This window comes from Rhincodon typus, chromosome 3, assembly GCF_021869965.1.
Source record: "Rhincodon typus isolate 14 chromosome 3, sRhiTyp1.1, whole genome shotgun sequence".
Taxonomy (NCBI): domain Eukaryota; kingdom Metazoa; phylum Chordata; class Chondrichthyes; order Orectolobiformes; family Rhincodontidae; genus Rhincodon; species Rhincodon typus.
Genome location: NC_063334.1, coordinates 2,457,761 through 2,471,582, shown reverse-complemented (window position 1 = coordinate 2,471,582; position 13,822 = coordinate 2,457,761). Strand labels below are relative to the sequence as shown.

The 13,822-nt window shown below is 39.1% G+C and overlaps 1 protein-coding gene across 1 annotated transcript in view; it reads left to right on the top strand.

The window, feature by feature from the left end:
- Nucleotides 1–13,822, top strand: part of LOC125480950 (E3 ubiquitin-protein ligase RNF38-like) — an 85,882-nt gene that overhangs the window by 53,544 nt on the left and 18,516 nt on the right. Inside the window, exon 2 of the mRNA XM_048619609.1 lies at nucleotides 10,487–10,680. Within this exon, the coding sequence (XP_048475566.1) occupies nucleotides 10,487–10,680 (194 nt within the window). The remainder of the gene's footprint in view (nucleotides 1–10,486; nucleotides 10,681–13,822) is intronic.

The window sequence follows — 13,822 nt, the reverse complement described above, 5'->3', positions numbered from 1 at the left end:
AGTACTAACCACTATACAACAGGAAAGAGTGAGATCATTTATGCCAGTTTCAAATTTGTGGAGTTGGCTTCTAATTCTGAATTTCTTCAAGTACAAAATTGTTTTGCGAACATGCAAAGGATGAAAAGTTGTGTTAATGTACAATTATTGGATAATTCCCTGATGTCCATAGATGGATGTAAGGTAATGTTATGTGGTGGGATCCGATGTAATATGTTTCAGTTTAATTTATATTAAATAGCAGACATGCTCCAGGAATGATGGTATACTCCCAGCTTGCCTGGAAGAGTGCAGCTCCCAAAATTCAAAAAGCTTAATACCATCCAGGACAAAGCAGCCTGCCTGTTTGGGACCATTTCCTCAGACAGTTGCTCACTCCACTCGTATCAACATTTTTTTTTTTAATTCCCTTGACATTTGGACATTGCTGGCTAGGCCAGCATTTATTGCCTGCTTCTAGTTGCTCTTGAGAAGGTGCTGATGAGCTGCCTTCTTGAGCCACTGCAGTCTATGTGCTGGAGATTGCCGTTAAGGAGGGAATTCCAGGCGGTATATTTCCAAGTCAGGATGGTGAACTACCTGGAGGGGAACTTGTGCGTAGTGGTGATCCCATATATCTGCTGCCCTTGTTCTTCCAGGTGGAAGTGTCTGTGGGTTTGAAAGGTGCTTTCTAAGGATCTTTGAATTTCTGCAGAGCATCTTGTAGCTGTTGCTACTGATATCTATCCCCTCCATCATAGACTGTTTTTGGATGTGGCGCCTATCAAGCGGGCTGCTTTCACCTGGATGCTGTCAAGCTTCTTGAGTGTTATTGGAGCTGCACCCATCCAGGCAAGAGGGGAGTATTCCATCAGACTTCTGACTTGTGCTTTGTTGACAATGGACAGGCTTTGGAGACTCAAGAAATAAATTACTTGCCGCAATATTCCTAGCCTTTGACCTGCACTTGTAATCATTATTTATATTGCTAGTACTGGTTTCAGGTCAATGTTAACTCCCAGGATGTTGATAGTGGAGGATTCAGTGATACCATTGACTGTCAAGAGGCAGTAGTTAGTTTGTCTCTCCTTGGAGATTGCGTTTCATGAATACTGCTTGCCACTTTTCAGCTGAAGTGTGTACCATCGACAAGACGAAGTTGAGAATTTTCACCAAGGATTCTTAGATCACACCTTCCAAACCCATGGCCATTATTATCTGGAAGAGCAAGGGCAGCAGATGCAATGAGTATACTACCATCTGCAACCATGTTCCCTTTAAGCTGCACATGTACCTGCTAAGAGGATCTGCACGCTATGATAAGTATGCTGGTATCATTCACAGCATTGACTTCCAGTTCCAGATGTTCCTGCCACGCATGGACCATGGAGATCTGCACAGAAAAAATAACTTAGCGGAACCCTCTGCAGCAATGAGTTCCACAGATTAATCACCCTCTGGCTGAAAAAGTTCCTCCTCGTCTCAGTTCTAAAGGGCCTTCCCTTCCTTCTGCGGCTGTGCCCTCAGTCCTAGTCTCCTCTATTAGTAGAAACATCTTCCCTGTGTCCACTCTACATAAGCCTCAATATTCTGTAAATTTCAATCAGATCCTTCCTCATCCTTCTAAACTCCCAAATACAGACCTTGAGTCCTCCACCACATCTTGTACGCTGGGTCAGAATCCTGGAACTCGCTCCCTGACAGCACTGTGGGCTTAGCTGCACCAGTAGGACTGCAACATTTCAGGAAGGCAGCTTTCCACTGCTTTCTCTTTTTTTAAAAACAAAATTCTAAATGACTACACCCAGCTCAAACGGATCGGAATTTTTAAAATCAGCATTTCTTGACCGGGAGTCATTGTAGGAGCCGTGACTTCCTGTGAATTAAAACATTGGCAACAGAGTTTTGGGTGGATTGTTGTTTACATGAATGATCAGACAGGTATGCTTTTGAATAATTGCATTTAGAGGTGATGAAGGCATAAATGAGGATTCAGTGGATGAACGGAGACTAGTGAAGTTGTGCAGTGTAATGTAGGTAAAAATAAATGGTTTTAAGGAGGGCATGAGCATGAATCCTGCAGTTCATCTTAGAATAAAGTGTGATGTCGAGGTTGAGACCAGACTCAGTTATCTCAATACGACACCGAGATGAGAGATGGGATTGGAAACTATTGCTTCTATCTTTCCAGTGTTTAATTGGTCAAATTTCTACTTATCCAGGATTGATGTTAGGTAATCAGCTGATAACTTAGCAAGTGGACGGGTTGAGTGAGGCGGTGATGAAGTAAAGCTGGGTGTCATTATCGTACATGTAAAAGCTAACATTGTACCTTGATGTTGCCAAAAAACAGCATGTGGATGAGTATGATGGGAACCACAGGTGGATCCTTGGGGGAAGCCAGAGGTAGCAATGCACGAGCAAAAGAGAAGCCTTTGCAAGAGATTTTCTGACTTTGATTAGATGGAATCATATTTCAGCAGATCCACCTAGCTGGACAACAAATGAAGAGGGCTTGGAATAGAATGGTGTGATCAGTTGTGTAAAAGGCTGCAGACAGGTCTGAGGAGAATGAGGAGTGCAAGTTTGCTTTTGCCACAGACACATTGGATGTCACAATGCAGAGAGCATGATATGACTTGTTTAAACTTCTTAAGTGTGTTGATTATGAAGTTACAGAATTATTCTATAGAGCTTGAGATGTTGATGACTAATACAGTATCCTTGTTGACTAAGATTGTTCCTGCATAATTTTTATAACTGCAGGATTTCTCTTGCGCTTACTGCCAAAAGCGACGCGCATAAGGGAACACTCACTCCCTGCAGGCTGAAATATGACACAATATCCAGCATTTATGCATGTAATTTGTGTGTGTGTGCTCTCATCTTCTCCTAATCCTCAGATGATGGAATAACAATCATTGTGTCAGCTTGTGGTTAAGCTGAATCTATGAATCTGGAGTTATTATGAGCATAAATTATATAGTGGCAAGAATTTTGTGTAAACAATTTCATTGACTTGCAGCTTAAAACTGTTTCTGGATGTATCACAAGAAAAGATGTGAAATATTACTTAATCCACCTTTAGAACAGAATGTGGAACCACTGGCTGTTACCCACAATGTATATGTAATGTTCATATGCATTATCTTTTCATTTGTGCATCAAAAGGAATTGAGAAATTTGGTGGATTGATATGACTGGCCTTAGGCTGGCTAATATATTTGTGTTTGGAGGTGCCCAACATATTCTTCAGGTTATCACTTAAGAAACAAAGTTGCTTAAATTCAAGTTGTACAGATATTTTGAAATTGTTACTTATCAAAGAAGATATACAGTGGCAGCTGTCTGGCTTGAATACCTGCTAGCCTTTGTGACAGTTAGGTGTTTAGGCCTCCGAACCTAACATTTTCCATATAACAATGCGTGTCACTGTGAATTTCGAGGCTGGTTAAATCACAGGATGCTTCACTTAATCCAAAAAAGCACTCCCAAGTCAAAATTAGATTTGAGACCATGGTATCAGCCCTTAACTCATTGATAGCAATTTTACATTGGAGTCAGAAGAGCATGGATGTTAGTTCCACTCCAGAAGCCTAATGCAGGGTGACACTCCAGTGCAGTGTTGGGGAAGTGCTACACTGTCAGAAGTGCTGCCTATCAGTTCCATGTTAAACTGAAGTCGCTGAGTGGTCATGAAATATGACATTGCAAAGAGAAGGAGTAGTGGTCTGGCCTTCTGGTAATTGACTACACCAATGAAACAAATTACTTGAACATTTTATCTCACTATTATCTGTGGGAGTGGCTATGCAAAATTTTTGTTGCATTTTGTGCATTACCACATTGACTACGCTTTAAAGATGTTGGTCAGAACCGTTTAGAAATGTGCTGAGACTCTTTTTCTTACCTTTTTATATCCTGATTTTGTTATCCTGATTTTTTTTTTTCCCCCCAGTTTTCTTTCTTAACTTACTTTCTGTTCTCAATATATTAATTTCTCAAAGAAATATTTGCCAATACTTGTTTACATAAACAATGCAGTTACCTGGCCCAATGGACATGAATGTCCATTGCCATCTGTTAACTGTATATTCCAAGAGCAATTTGCTACTATTGCTCTAATGAGCTAAATTTCATTGAAAGCGACTGAGACACTTGAAGCCATTTTCAAATTTTAGTTGGAATTTATCTTAGAACTGTACGGCACAGGAATGGGCCTTTTGGCCCACGATGTTGTACCAAACATGACACCAAATGAAACTAATTTCTTCTGCCTGCCCTTGGTCCATATCCCTCCATTCCTTGCATATTCATGTGCTTATCTAAAAGTCCCTTAAATGTCCTTATCGTATCTGCCTCAACTACCACCCCTGGCAGTGCATTCCAGACTCCTACCACACTCTGTGTTTAAAAAAAAACTTGCCCCTCATGTCTCCTTTGAACTTTCACCTCTAACCTTAAATGCATGCCCCCTAGTATTAGACATTTCAACTCTTCTTCTAATGAAGAGCTGTACCCTCAAATAATTAATCAAACAAAAAAGATTGCTGTGACAATAACTCTGGCACTTTACTTCTAAATGAACATGTGGGGACCTAGGAGGATATGATGGACTTTTCTTTGTTTACATCTCTTTTTCACTTTGAAGTCGCTGATCTCTTGAAAGAAGAGTTGACCTCCAGTTGTGCTATGGTGGGTACTGCCAGTCACAGGTGATTCTACTCAACATGCAAAAAGAAGGAGCTGCTTCTCTTCATTTATTTCAAATGACTGTGTTGGAGATCGAGGAACAGTTGCACTCTAAGTTGCTCAAATCTTTATTTTTATACAAATGCGATGGACTGTGAGAGTGCTTTGCACTTGGTATACCTGTGTTTTTCTATGTGGGATCTGGATTGAATCTAATATCTGTGACAATCATAATGTTTTTATACAGTAATCATAAGATCACTGCACATATACAATCTGTGGCCTCTGGTTTCTTTTTCAGCAAAACTCTACCATTCAGGATTAACGTGAGGTAAATATGAATTGACAGAAACTGTCATTGATCACATCACAGACAGTCCCTCAAAATCTCTCCAATATTGATCACTTTAATGACTGTTCTTTTCCTGCAAATTGTCTCCCCAGCACTCCAAAGACTTCTCCTGAGCATCTAACTATAGGCACAATGTTGGCTTTTATCAAACGGCTAGTTCCACTGAACTACTACTGAATTTCATTAAACTCCAATATTTCTTCATTGCATCAGGCAAATACTGCTACAGATCTTCTCTATCCCACTCTTGGCTATCAGTAACTCCCTGGTTGTCTTTTCAGCCTTTAAACCTCTAATCTCTGAGACACCTAAGTTCTAACACCTGGAGTTTGTTAACAGCAGCAATATCTGTGCTACCTAAAGCCACTTCTTTTTGCTTCATCACTCTTCCAGGTCCAAACTAAACCAAATTCTCCCAGCACAAATGTACCCAGGTAAATTGAAACTAGAGAACCTTAAGATCTACCCATGTCCACAATGATTTAGTCTCCTCCATGCTGTCCTTCGACTGAGATTACTGTTTTTTTTAAGATAATTTAGTTCCTTCTGAACTGCCATTGCTGCCAGATTTGCAGACACCACATCTCCAGCTAAGTAATCTCACCTGCTCTTTTACAGCTCCATCTCTTCAATTCTGATTCTGTTAAATAAATATGGGTAACCTTCTGAATTGCCGTTGGTTTTATAATAATCACAATCACTAAAGCCCAACATTTCAATTACCTTAACCTTTCTAGCTGTTAACCTCTTAAACCAACATGATCCCAACCTTTTATGTGCATTTCACAGTGCTTCAATTACGTTTATCCCATTTCTACTATTGGTTTTAATATTAGTAATTAAAGTTTATATCTGAAAGCACATGAACCATGAACTGAATGTTCAGAACACTACTTTAAAAAAATCATTAGTTTTAGTTTTGGCTTGGGAAAATTATGATCAAATGTAGCTGATTTTTACCCACCAAACATAAACTTCATAGCAACTGCTGGATTGTATTGATGGATAATGCACTTGAATTCTCATGATTCAACCAAATGTGGAGCAGTCTGCAGTGTTACTTCATGAAAGGATAATGTTGTGATTTTACTGCTTGAAGGGAACAGGAAAATTCTTCTGTCAAGTGTCACAGTACTGGTCTCAATTCTTCATCTAGCACTAACAGTAGCATAGGTGATTTACAGAGCAATATTATCTTTTAGTCTGCCCTTTTGTGAACACTGACATTTAAATGCTTTCAGTGGGAAAATATAATTTTAAGAAGATATATTTGCAGGTTACCTAAAGAGTCAAAATTATATTTTTTTCACTTACTCCAGTATGCTTTTAAGTTTTGTTATTGAAGAGAAGACTATTAATATAAAATTAATTATAAATTTTTTGTATGAGATTTTTACAAGATGGAAGTTTTGTAGAATACCAGCCTCATTTTTCAGCTACAAATCTGGTTTAGCAGCCTGATTCTGCTTTTTATGGCAAAATGTGACCAGCGGTGTGCTACAAGGAACTGTGCTGGGTCTGCTGTTTTTTGTCTTTGTGCACATGTAAATTTTTTTTTATTTTTGATAAGTGGGAGTCCAGATAATCCAGAAGACCCTTTCCTTTCAGGCTTTGAGTTAACTACAATATCAGCTACTCAAAAAAAAATCAAATTGCAGGTGCAGAGGGCAAATGAAGGAAACTGTTCAATTGTAGTTAGATTCCTTGCCACATGTCTGTAACGAGTCTCCTGTTTCTTTAATACCCTGTAATAGAAGTATGGGACACGTTTCCAAATGCTTGCTTGCTTGAGTAGTTGGGTTTCTAATCTGCCTTACCTTCAAGGAGCTCCTGAAAACCAAAATGCAGTTTCTATAACTCAAATATAGCCATTGAAAAATCTTCAAAAAAAAATCCTTGCAAAGTATACAGTTTGTCTGCCCAATGAGGTTCAAAATTAATGTTAATTTCCATTTGCCTTATGGCAGACTCCATTTCTCCCCCCTCTCCCTATTTCCTTACCTGTTCCCAGTCCTATTTTCTTTATTACAGATTGCTGCACACTTCACACCCTCAGCTTATATTTGAGTCCACCATCATCATATGTATTCAGCGAAGCAGATATTTGGTATAGTTTTGTCTTCTCTCTCTCTGTCTTTCCTCCCCCCTCCTAATTGGTGAAATGCTGCAATGAAACTGAGCAAGTCCTGATGCGCAGCACGCGTGACACTTGCACACAATTGTTAAATTTCAGTGGGAAGAGAAATGCTGCCCAAAACCCCTACATTTAATGTCTCTAGCAATTCCCTGTGATGCCCTGAATTCCTGCACTTTCCCAGAAGTTTACAGTTGTTAATCACAAGCATTGACCCTGACTTGGAGATAACCAACAGCAGAATTAGTACTGGGAAAAGCCTCAAAGTTGAAAGTAAACTTGATGAACAATTTCCATCCTGCTCTACTTCCTTTCACCCCATTCCACCCATATCTACTGGATCTCAAAGGCGTGTTACTGCTGATATCGGATTTGGCAATTGATGCTTCTACACCTCATCTTTAGTCCCTTTAGCTCTCTTTTTGAATTAATGCATCCTACAGTCAGTTCAAGAATAAGGCTTCAGTTTTTCAGACGTGTGCACCTTGCTTTCACAATTCAGCAAAGTATCTTCACTGTTGTTTCAGGTCAGTGACATTGTCAGAACTAGAACAAATAGAGATGCTTAAAATTTGTAACATCTAGTACAAAGGCAAAGAAAGTTCGGGAAGAGTGAAAAGTGCACAAGAGACACTCCATAATATGAATCATAGAATCCCTACAGTGTGGAAATGGGCCCTTCAGCCCAACAAGTCCACGCTGACTCTCAGAGCATCCCACCGAGACCCATCGATCTAATCTATACATCCCTGAACACTATGGGCAATTTAGTATGACCAATTCACCTAGCCTGCACATCTTTGGACTTGTGGGAGGAAACCAGAGCACCCAGAGGAAACCCACGCAGACACGGAGAATGTGCAAACTCCACACAGGCAGTCGCCCGAGGGTGGAATCGAACCGGGTCCCTGACGTTGTGAAGCAATAGTGCTAACCACTGAGCCACCGTGGTTGGTGGCAGTGATGCTGGGATGACAATACAGGCCAAAAAGGGTTATATTGTACTCCTGCCTACTTCAGGAAACTTGAGATGAAGCAAGTCATTTCCAGATTTTCCTTTAATTTTTGGATTATAGGTTAATGTTAGAAAGCCTATCCTCAGTATTAATGCCTACCTAATTTTGTTCTTCAGCATCCAACAGAAATTGCCAGATTTTGGATTTCTAGCTGAAGTTATTACAGTGCAGTAATGGGACAGGCTAAAATTAGTGGTGTTTACGATCTTGAAAGTGTTGAGTGTGGAAGTCTATTAGATTTTTAATTTTTCCAAGTTCTGATAAAGGTAATTGACTTATAATGTTAATTTTATTTCGTTCTGCACAGATGCTGTCCCAAACCAGCTAAGTATTTCCAGCATTTTCTATTTTGTATTTTACATTTCTAAAATCTGCCAGTAGTTTTGCATTTTCTGACCCAGAGATATGCTTTACGTTCTCGTGGCTAATTTTATCCCCCTTCGGATGGGCAAGATGGTTGGAATAGAGAATGATGGGAGAAAGGAGGGTTAAACTGTTAAAAATGGGAAATCCAGCCTACTGTCAATACTCTTCTGGATCTATCTTGATGAGTTTGAAATTGGTCAAAATACACACTTTTGAGGGCGAGATCCATAGTTATAGTATTTAAGAAAGGCTCCATACCTCAGACTTCAGTAGGCATTTAGGTTTAACTCCTCCGGCACAGGTTCCCTGGGCCTCTGGAAGTCAGGAAACCTGGCTGCAAAACAAAACAGGATCTACCAGATACAGCAGATGTTTTTCCAGTAATGCTGGTGGACCGGGAGCAACAGGAGAATTTTCCCCTTGCTCCCTTAGTACACCTGCTACAGTTTCTGCAAGTAAGAGACCAGTACTTGGTCTCTATGTGATTACCTGCCTCCCCTCCCCACCAAGTCCCATTTCCCAATCTCACATTCTGTCTCCCATCCTCCCCTCCAGCATATTCTGAGCATCCTTCCCACCAGCTGTGTTGTGTGTGCCCCATGAATGCCAATTAAAATGAGCTCTGAAAATCTCTGAGGTGCAGGTTTTCGCTAAATCCAGTATCTTGGAAGATAGACTTATGGAGGAATTACCTGAGAACCCATTTAAAGCTTAAGATGATCTCGAAGGGAAAATAGAGACTTTCACATAGTGACCAATATTTATTTAGTTAGCAAAAATTCCAGTTGCAAATTGGAGTTGGGCTGATTAATAACTTGAAAGGTAAACAGTTACACTGATGTTTGGAATATTTTAAATTTTTTTTAAACTTTCAAAGTTTATGTTAGGTGTCACCTTACTCAGTTAAAACATAACAATGAAAACCTTTATGAAATGTAGTTTAAAAATAGATGAATCCGGAAGGAAGAATAACATGCCATACTTTGCTAAAGCTTTCCTCAATAGCTTTTTTTTTTCTTAATTAAAATTTGTAAATAAAAATTGTGTAACACCGTCAAACTTTTGGAGCTATTCCAAAGAGTGTTGTTGTTGGAAAGATGTTTCAGCACTGCCAAACACGTTAACTTGGAAGAAAAAGTGAGGAACACTAGCACATATGCATGGTGAAACAATATCTTCTGGTGGTCAGGATTGTTGCAGAGTTTAAAAGTCTGTCACGTAGTGTTCCACAAATGTTTCAACCGGCTAAGTGCTGCTTTATTTGGCAAAATCTTTGTTGAGAGAATGAGATGTGCAAAGTTAAGGTATCAACTAGATATTTACTAATTGGAAAAAGTTGCCAAATATGTACAGTTTGGCTCCCTTCATACCAATAATGCACAAAATAATTGCAAACACTCTGAAATAATTTTTGGCAAACAACAGGGAATGGCTAACAAAAATTACCCTTTTTCTTCAGTAAAGCATTTTACATGAGGTATGATCGATTGACCAAACCATGACAAGAACATTGAGCCATTTATTCTGTTTTAACATGTTTTGTGTAAGTTCTATTCCTATTAGTGGATTCAAACCTGTAAAAGAATTAATTGCTTTGTTATTGTAGCCCCGTTCTTTTCAATTGTGGTACAGTCTTTCTTTCCCTACGTCCAGTCAGCCCTCAATCTGAGCAGGTGGGGATCAGAAATTAAATAAACAGTAATGAGATTTCATAGTTAATTTCAGCGGCATCTCCCAAGTTCCTCAAATATTCAGGTTTCCAAGCTAACTTATCCCCATACTTTTTCCATGTTCCCTTAAAAGTAGGGACCAGTGTCTACGGAAGGTTAACTTTATACCAACTTTAGATCAGATCTCCATGGTATATTCTGAAGGTTAATAAGGGAACTATAATGTGCGTCTATATGGAAAAGTTATAATAATATTCTTTTTCTTATTTTAATGTAGAGTGAAGAAAGCCCAAGTCCTAAGCGTCAACGCCTCTCCCATTCATTTTTTGAATATACAGCTGTATCTCCTGCTCCCTCATCACCAATGCGACCATGGGAGATGACATCTAATAGGCGACCTCCCTCAGCTCGACCAAATCAACACCATTTCTCAGGGGAAAGATGCAATACACCTGCACGAAACAGAAGAAGGTAAATTACGGCAAATCAAATGGTGGTTAAGGAGGTTTCTTATTATCAGGAGAGGCAATGGCCTAATGGAATTATTGCATCCGAAAACTCAGGCAGTGTTCAGGGATCTCGGGTTCAAATCCTACCATGTCGGATGGCAGAATCTGAATTCAATAAATATCTGGAAATAAGAGTCTAATGGTGACCATGAAATCACTGTTGTTTGTCAGAAAAACCTATCTGGTTCACTAGTGTCCTTCAGGGAAAGAAATCTGTTATTCATACCTTGTCTGCCTCTATGTAACTCCTGACCCACAGCAATGTGGTTGACACTCAGCTGGCCTCTGAAATGGCACCATCTCCACAACAATTAGGGATGGACAACATAAAGCCAGTAATGCCCACGTCACACAACTAGGGAAAAAAAGGCTTCATTGCATTTGTTTTGTAATGCGTTTTATAGAATTATACCTGTTTGGAACAATGTTTCAAACTGAAGTTAGGATTTGAGCACCGAGGTGCTATTTTTAAAAAATGGTATTATAATTTTTCATGCAAAGAATGCTGCCAGTGAAAATTGTTGCTTCAATACAATTCACTCATTCATTCTTTTTGGTGCTGTTCATTCTCCGAGAAGTGGCTGATGTCTGTTTTATGAAGCAGAAGGACAAAAACAATTCTGCATGAGAGTGTTTTCCGATGTTGACAGGGCTGTATGGAACCGTAGTGGAAGCAAATACTTTTCAATGTACACTGTCTTTCAAAGCCTAAAATCCCTCTAGGTGCCGTTCCTAGAACGCTGTTTAACTAGTTTCAAATCCATGGATTAACCACTTTATCGTAACACAGCATAGAGAAATCTAATGCTAATGTAGTGACAAATGTGTTTATGGAAACAAAGAGGAATGGAATGTACCTAATTATTTGAGTACTGCAATGGTGGCAGACTCCATATAGAAGCTGTATAGTGTGATATGGGTGTTCTCGGGCGTGAAATACAAATGATTAGTATGCAGATCGGCAAGTAGTTAAGGCATCTGAAATTTTGTCCTTTATTGCTTGGGAGTTGTATTTTAAAAATAGGAGACTTTACATGCTGTTGGTAACGCTGCTGCTAGTGTACTGTGTACAGTTTTGGTCCTTATTTAAGAAAGGATATACTAGCATTGGAGGAAGTTCAAAAGAGATTTATTAGGCCGGTTCCTGGGTTGACGGATATCACAAATGGCTAAACGGGTTAGACCTATGAATGAATGGAGTTTCAAAGAACAAGGGTGATCTTCTTGAAATGTACAAGATTCTGACGGGTGCACAGGGTGAATAGGGTGAAGATGTTTCCAGTAGTGGAGGGATCTTGAAATATAGGACGTACTTACAAAGTAAGGGGACACTCATTTAAAACTGAAATACGACGGTATTTCTTCTCTCAAAAGATTATTAAATATGTAGAATTCTCTACCTCAGACAGTTGTGGAGGTTACATTATTAAGATTACTTTAAGGAGGAGTAGGATAGAATTTTTGAAATATCGAGCAGTTGAGGCCAATGAGGAGCTGTCATGAAAGAAGAGTTGAGACCTAGAGCAAATCAGCAATGATCTTTTGAAATGGCAGTGCAGGTTTAAGAACCTGAATGGCCTTTTACTATTCTGTTGTTCTTCGGCTTTTATAAATTGTATCAGAGATAAAAAACAAATTTTAATTTCCCAAATGCGACGAGGATGGTGTTATTCTCTCATAATGCAAAATGCATTTTTAGTTGAAGTTATAGGTTTCATCACGTGGTTTGCTTCATGTAAGGAATGTTAGAAGTATTTTCTTGAGCTAACTATTCTCTACAAGGTAAATCATATGATGAAGCAGATGCTGTTTCAGCTAAAAATATATAACTTATTTTAGCAACATGATAAAAATAACACATTTCCATACACGGAGGATAAAAGTTACTGTCTTTGCTAATTGTAGCAGTCAAAGGAATAGGGTAAAAAATACAAAGTGGTGAAACACAAGCTCTGTTTATGTCAATGTTTGCTAAAAAGAGAAATACTGGGATTTCAGCCCCGATGGTGAGTACATAGCATGCAATAACTATTTATTGAGTTTGCAAGACTAATTTTTGCTGCAAATACTTTTGAGATTTAACAGCATCCATATTGTGTATAAGGCCTGTTACCTGTCATTAGGTTTATTTTCATTACAACATATGAGAAGTTACATTATCAAATTTGTAATGTAAGCCATACTTTGCAAGGGTGGGTATAGAGTTTAGATTTGCAGTACGGATAGTTCTGCTATAACGTGTGTTTCATTAATGTAAATTGGCTGTAACGCGATTGATGAATAATGGACATTGTTTGGATAACGTAAGCTTTCTACTGTACAGGCATAGCGATTTCCCTATAATGCAATTTTCTACAGGGTGAGGTTACGCAAGAACACAACTGTCACATTACAGGAAATCTACCTTTAGCGGGTTTTGATCAGTGTGTCTGAAAGAGTTTAATGATTAGTTTGTAAGTATTTCTGTAGCCATGGTGATTTCTTTTAAAAACAATATGAGTGTGTGTTCCTTCATTAATGGAATTTTGGTTTCATTGGAAGAGGTTATACAGTGAAGAATATGAACAGTTTTGCATTAGACTTCGAGTTTTGAAGATCAGAGATTGATTTTCTTTTTCAGTGGATTGGAGGAAACGCCGTAGCTTAGAAAAGACTTTTGGATTTCAGTTTGGTAATTTTGCAGAAGTCATGGCTGAAACTGGATGTGTAAAACAGTTGCTTCTAAAGAAGGGAGATAGCTTAAAACTGTTAAGAAATTGATTACCTCCCATGTAAGGAGTTTATTTTCAGACCAGGAATGCTTGGTTACTACCCTGTTGGAGTTACTTGAAGCAAGATGGTCTAAGCTCGGCTGTGTGAGGGCTCCAGGAACAGATTATCAGATGCAGGGAATTGAAGCTGCACTTAAATTAAGTCCTTCGGCCTTGAAAGAGAAGGAAATTCTTTCTGGTATGAGTACTATACAGGCATGATTCTGGGATTGGAATTGTTTCAGAGATAGTAGGAACTGCAGATGCTGGAGAATCTGAGATAACAAGGTGTAGAGCTGGATGAACACAGCAGGCCAAGCAGCATCAGAGGAGCAGGAAGGCTGACGTCTGAAG